This window comes from Merops nubicus, unplaced genomic scaffold, assembly GCF_000691845.1.
Source record: "Merops nubicus isolate BGI_N331 unplaced genomic scaffold, ASM69184v1 scaffold36492, whole genome shotgun sequence".
Taxonomy (NCBI): Eukaryota; Metazoa; Chordata; class Aves; order Coraciiformes; family Meropidae; genus Merops; species Merops nubicus.
The window spans coordinates 35,764-42,896 of record NW_008594994.1 but is presented as its reverse complement, the minus strand read 5'-3'; the positions used below and the strand labels follow the sequence as shown (position 1 = coordinate 42,896).

At 40.8% G+C, this 7,133-nt stretch overlaps 1 protein-coding gene across 1 annotated transcript in view; it reads right to left on the bottom strand.

Annotated features, from left to right (window-relative positions):
* Window positions 1-2,142: 2,142 nt before the first annotated feature.
* LOC103768779 (voltage-dependent L-type calcium channel subunit alpha-1C-like) overlaps window positions 2,143-7,133 on the bottom strand; it is a gene marked incomplete at its 3' end in the record, with an annotated part of 31,148 nt that continues 26,157 nt past the window's right edge. The window contains exon 3 of the mRNA XM_008935931.1: window positions 2,143-2,233. Within this exon, the coding sequence (XP_008934179.1) occupies window positions 2,143-2,233 (91 nt within the window). The remainder of the gene's footprint in view (window positions 2,234-7,133) is intronic.

Sequence of the window (7,133 nt, the reverse complement as noted above, 5' to 3'; positions counted from 1 at the left end):
GTTTCCGTACGTCAAAACTTAGGGCCCTGTTTTAACATCTATAACATTTGAAAAAGTAATGAAGCTCTGTTTTCCTGTTATTTTCTTATGTCTTCTTCCCTAGAATGCATTGGACATAGACATCCCTTCTCCTCATGTCAGGAGTATAGTGACTGCAGTGCCAGACAACAGTAGAGCCATTCTCCTGTGGCCACATTGGGCTATTTTAAGTAATCTCCATTTTAAGTAATGATTACATTTAGAGTTGAGTTTAACTTTGGCTGTCCTGGCCACATTCCAGCTAAGACAATTATATTCTGCTTGCCAAAATTCCCCATGCAGTTTCAGTACAAAACAAGCTATCCCTCATACATGTCCTTATACACTTGTGCCCTTTGTTTTTAAATACCTGTGACGTTTTACCCTGAAGGTGGCTGAACTCTAACACTGTGAAAACAATCCCTACATTTACAGTTCATAAAGTGCTTCAGGATCCCTTGGGATTAAGGACATTAAATGAATGCAAGCTGTAGTATTAAAAATATATGCAACTTTACAGTAACAGTTGCCATTGTTGTTAGCACTGTGTAGCACCAGGGGACCCATTGTAATGGGAACCATAACTGTGGAATAGAGATGGTTCTCCAAATTGCATCCAGCTGGAAGAAGTGGTCACATATCCAGCTGCTGCTTCCTGTAGTGCAACAAGAGCACAACTTGGTGGGCTGCTAAAGGAAGGGCTACAACTGTCTCAGCCCTGTGAATAGATCTAGTCCAGTTCTGTCAGAAGAGCGTTCATAATCTAAAGGAAAAGAATCAGCAGGTAGGCAACAGCAGGCAGGTGAAAGAAAGCTATCACAAACAATTTTTCCTGAAGTTTGTGAGTCACTGGCTGACACAGGAAAGCAGATTGAATTTACAGCATGTTCCACGTATCACATCTTGTAATGCAGATAAGATCTCCTTCTCCTCAGTTTGTAGAGGAGAGGGCCCAGGGTGTGTGTAGGAGATACAGTCAGGGTTTACAAAGTCATGGAAGTGATAGATAAGCTGAAAGTGGAACTGTTGATCACCAGATCTCACAGTATTAGAATGAGAGAACGCTGACTGAAAGTAGTAGTGGATCAGCTTAAAACAGATAAGAGTAACTACTTGTCTACACAGCGGGTAGTGAACTTTTGAAACTTGTTGCTACTGTGAAGGCAGACAGCCTTAGTGGGTTCAGGTAAATCTGTGGAAGACAGGTCCATAAATGGCCACGAAAGACAAAAAACAGAGTGTGCCTTCTACCATCTCTAATCCAATTAGCATGAATTTAGGAGCAGTTAAAAGGGACTGGAAAGTAAGACATGGCCAGGCTTGCACACTTGCCCTCTCACTGTCAGGATCTGAACACTGGGCAAGCTGGACCACAGGTGTGATAAAACAGTGCGTTTCTTATATACTTATGATGAGCATTTGACCGACACTGAAGGGTTCAAGTCATGCCCAAGGACAGGGCAGAGCCTCAAATACTCCAGTAAGGTACAATCTATAGCACTGATACGCTTAGACTGTTTTTCAAGGAAATTTGGAGTGACTAACATATCCTCCGCCAGCATAAAGTCCATTCTTGTTCAAGTCATGCAAAAGGGAAGAAATGACTCTTGCCTGATATATTTCTGATATATTTCTTTGTCACTAGAGTTTTGTGTTCAGCATTTGAAGGATGTAGTTTAGGCTGCAGAATGGGAGCTATCATCCATGTATTTCTATTGCAAGACACTGTAAAGTGTATAAGAATCATTAGAGAAATAAAACAGACCAATCATTTTCACTCTTTGGTCTGCATATATTTGATTTGATTATCTGCCACCAAAGAGAAATTTAAAAATAAGATATTATCCATCAGTTCTTTTAGCTATTATGCAAAACCAGATCCGCTTAGCTTCGGCATTCTGTGCTTTATTTACATCTATGTAAACCCAGACGCTCTCCATTAATGTCCAGAGTGAGCTTGCATTGCAATTAAGATAAGAACTGGGATCAACAAGTCCTCTGCACTCTCTCCTGTCACTCAGTGTGGGGTTTTCTCCCCCCTGAAAAGCCTGACCTTTGCCCTGGCTTTAACCCACCAAGCCCAGTCCAACCCCTACATCCATATAGCCGTGTGTAGGTACTCACGCCAGCCTAGCACCGCAGTTTTCGCCTTCAATATCTGCTCCAGGGACGTTGTCTGTGTTCACGGACTCGGTCTCACTGGTGGGCATGCTCACTGTAAGAGTTAAAGGGAAGAAAAAGAGAAGGTTGGCCATTAGAACGTGGCATATCTATTGATGAATGACATGAGTGGCTACCACGTGAGTGGTATTAATGAATTGCATGAGAGGAACTGGTTTAATGAAAAGACCCTCAGCTGCAGCTACAGAGGATTCAACAATTTGCTGAGCAATTCTAGTGCCTCCCTGCACAGGCCACGTTGGGCAGGTAGACTTCAGGAACATATACTTAAAGGCTACAGAAAAGGGAAGAAGCAGGTGTTCTCTTTCAGAATCTACTCCTGGAAATTTTTAGGAATGAAAACAGCTGAAAATTAAAGAACTTGTCAAAGCCAACAAGAAGCTTTTGTTTGATTCAAAGGAACACTTTAAAACCTCACCCCTTTACTTGCGCCAGCCCAACGACCTCTTTGCTTTCCCCAGTCTTTTTTGTGAAGCTCAGAATACAAATAAAAAGTATCAGATTGACATGTGTTCCAACAAATGGCTGCTTAGCCTGATAGCAAGTACCACATAAATAATACTGATGGCTCAATTTATCATATACTAACCATTAATGTGTTTCAATCCTACACTTACAAACTGGACTTAAAGAGATAAGAGAGCAGATCAGACTCTCTGATCCATTCAGATATTACCAACAAAAGAGCTAAAGAATGTTGTGGAGATTTTATGTTGACACCCACCAACTAAGAACTGAACAGAATCTTCCAGGCTTTTGCAGAAGTATCGTGGAACAAACATCAAATGAAAAGAACCTTAGATGTGAACCTATCTCATTTGCATTCAAAGACCTGTTGCATTTCGTATTAGTTATTAAACATCAATGTTTTCTTTGCCTCTACAGATCATAAAAAAACCCCAAAAAAACCAAAAAAATCCAACAAAACACAACAACAAAAAAACGCAACCCCAAACCCAACCAATTTTCATTCCAGCAGTTTCTCCCAGCTACTATATGAGCTCTTGTAACTGTTTAATATATAAACATTCAACTTAAGTTAGGACAATGGATAGGATCCAGTACATGTCCTCTTCTTTCCTCCCCTCTTTCCAAATACACAAAACAAATGAAAGAAAAAATAATTAAAACTGAATTATGGAGGAGTTATACAGATCTCTCAGACGCCTGGTAGAACTTCAGAACATGACCTGTACTAGTAGTTTGATACATATCTCAGAAGAAACTTGACAGCATGCACTATTAGCAGTTAGAGAGGATTCTAATTGCTTGGAAGAATATGTTATTCAATACTAAGAACGTATCTATTTGTGGGTCCTTGATACAAAAGGAGGCAATGTAGAATAAGTACATTCCACATTTCAATTGGGCAGGTGTTTAATAGGCCATGGGACCAGATCTTCCAGATCTTCTTTCAGAGACCAGAAAGATATCAGAAGGTTCTTCCAAAGAGATCCAGAGTTCCTGCTTTGAATTCATCATGGTAGAAACATCCCTCAAAACGAACTATTTTACTTTCATCCCATCCCAATGATTCACGTGCCTACAACACGTCTTATGAAAACCTAAAGTTCTTGTGCGGTGTTCCTAGGACCACACGAAATAATGGACTTCCGCACTCCTGACGTAACCATGAAATATTGTACATTAATGGTGCCTGTTCCTTCACAAAGACTAGATGCTATAATAATCTTGTCTATTTGGAAAGATAAATTAAGGAATCAACTGAATACATATTTTGATGTACATGAAACAGTCAAGTAAGCTGTAAGAAAGAAACAACATTCATAATTAAAATTTTGGTCCAAAGTCCTTCAAGAAAAAATAAAACATTGATATTTTGCAAGTCATCTTTGAAGATGAGGTAAAGCACTTTAAAGATATGCTTGAGCTTATTTGCAAATGGAAAACAATTTTGAAGACATTAGCAAGAGATTGATTTGCAGAGCAGCTTATTATCTTGAGTGCATGAAGAGGACACTGCACAAGCAATAGAAAAAGCAAGGCACACACATGCAGAAGTGTACAAAGCTGTATTATATGTCAGTCTGTATAGAGATATATATACACACACAGAGGCAGATATATGAAGTGTGGACAGAGAGTGCAGTGCAACATTACCATGGGTTTCTGTGGAGTGACTAAACCAAGCAAACTTTCCTTTCTTCTTATCAGGCAAGCCAGCTGGAGTGCTTCCTTTCACAGACAAGATGGTCAGTGTCAAGTACCAGGAACAAGACATCAATAGAGAACATGCAGCCAGTGACAGGCAAAAGAAAAAAAACAAGGAACTCAGCTTATACATGACATCCATTTCTGTCTGAAAACTTCGTCATGTGAATTAAAAGTATGAAATTAAAACCAAAGGTATACAGAGAGATGAAATATCGTAACAGATCACCAGAGGATAACTCTCCCTTGCTTTCTGCTCTTCTTTATATCTGGCTTCTGAGAACATGAAGTTGCTGGATTTAAGTTTATGGGTCAAATCCTTTTTTCCACTGATGTCAATGGCAAAGCTCTCCTCGATTGACTGTCTGACCTACTGAAATTGATGAGACTAAGGCAATGACAATGTGTTCCCAGGGCTTCCTTAGGGCCAGAATCCAGACTTCCTTTTTTTGAATGAGGTTCTTTGGCTTTCATCCTAAACTGCTCAAATATCTACAAACTTCCAAAACTGGCAGAGCTTCTAAAAGGAAGTTGTTGGGGCAATCACATTTCTCTGTCTTTCCCCATCTCTAGAGATCAACAATCTTCATCAAGCACTCAGACATCCACTGCCTTATCCAAATGACAATACCCCTAGATTACGTTTCATGATTTCTTCTTGAGTTTACTTTTGGCATTGACCCTCTGACATCCTCCTGCTGCATGGCCTGTCATGACATTACTTAATGTTCCTCCTCTGCCCATTATGTATATACATACAGAAGTCCTCAGCTCACACAGATCAGAGGTGTATGCACAGAGATGTCTTCAAGCATACCTCCCACTTCCCTAATTTTACAGCTGCAGAAAGCCAAATTTAGGAAAGCGAGGGATGCAGGTGCAGTAGCACATGGGCTGAAGAGACTTCTATGGTTCAGGCTAGGTTACTGGCATTTGCTTACAGACATTTATTACACTGCACTGATGGAAAATGTTAAGGACAATAAAAAGTATTAAGATAGTATCAAGTATTAGAGGAACGATGGCCTAGAAGTTAAAGGTCAGGACAGACAGGAGATTAGAATTGTATTTCTCAATGTGATATGTTCTCAGCAGGGCAATCACTTACTTTACCTGGCATCTCACATCACCGTCAATATCAAGGGAATAATCAGGTGTGCAGATGCTGTAAGGTTCATTCCGGATAGTTAACAAATCCCAAAAATGGAAGATGCTGCAGAAGAGTTGTGGGTAATCTGGGGCTGAATATGAGAGGAAGTTGACCAAATACTGCCCAGATGTCTTTCTTACCTGACTTAGTTCCCAGACACACAGACCTTGTGCCCACACCCCAGCTCCAGTCTAGAAACAAGGCAGGCATTTTTTGCAGTTTGAGTAATTAATTACTGGAACCATGTACCAAGAATGCTAGTGGTAAATCCACCACAGGAATGTTTTAATCGGGAAGAGATGTCTTTTTCTAAATGGTGGGCTCTAGTCCAGACCAGAGTTATGTTTAGGACCATGATATACAGACTATGCCATCTGAATAGCTACTTCCTCCCTGTAATTTTGGGAGCTGAAACAAAGGCAAGAAAGAAGCAAATACAGACTTCCTCCCACCCAGGCACAAAGCGACTCAGCAATGAAAATCCTGGTGCCTCATGTCCTGTGCCATGTGTGTTCAGTGACTTACACGCTCTTACAGGAGTGGTTCCCTATTAAGTTCAAAAAATCCACCACTTGTAATCAAACCAGAGATCCCCAGAGAGCTCACTTCTGCCAGACACAGAGAGACCCCAACTCCCTGTTTGAAGCCTTCAGGCAGACCTTTAAATCTGCCACCTACTACCAGCTTTGTATTGAATGCACTTCAGTATCTGAACTACAGCATGGGCAAGGCACTGACCAAGCCCTATGCATCCTCTACAACCACCCTTCTAATACCCTAAGGTATTACAGTAAGCAACTAAATACCGATGTTGCATATAGGTTATAGGTGACTTCTTGACAGCAGAGGACAACTCTGTCCTCACACCTATCCATCCCAGGTGACAGCAGGTTGTTAAAAGGGTGAGAAGGCATATCTTTCAGGCAGTTTGCCTTTGCCTGACTACACCAGGAGCAGCAGTCGAGCTATCAGGGCAAAAAATACACAGAGCAGGCAGCTCACTTCAACCAAACTAGTACAGTGAACCACTAAAAACAACACAGGGATAGGTCCCATAGAAGAGACTATATATTTCACAGAATCATAGAATGGTTTGGGTTGGAAGGGACTTTTAAAGATCATCAAGTCCACACCCATTTGCCATGGGCAAGGACATCTGTCAGTGGATCAGGTTGTTCAAAGCCCCATCCAACCTGACCTTGAACACTTCCAATGATGGTGCATCCACAACTTCTCTGGGTAACTTGTTCCAGTGTACCTGTTCCTGGTGCAAGTCATGGTGGCTTTACTTACATGGGAATATCTTTTTTTTCCAATTTATCATCACATCCATAATTCACTCTGGTTGCTAAAAGCATCCATTAGTTGCATATTCTCTAGGTAGTCGAGCAATTTTTTTAAAGGGAACTGAAACAATCTTTTAGAGGCATGCAAGTGTCTCATGGTTTCAACAGAGTACAAACCATAAGGACCAGTAGGTTTTAAACTCTATAGTTGCTTCCGAAGCTTTTGCTCTTCTTACATCTTGCCAACAATGTGGCACATCTCTGAATGCAGACTTTTTCTCCCAGACTACCTAAACTCCAATTTCACACTACTTTTCTGGCATTCC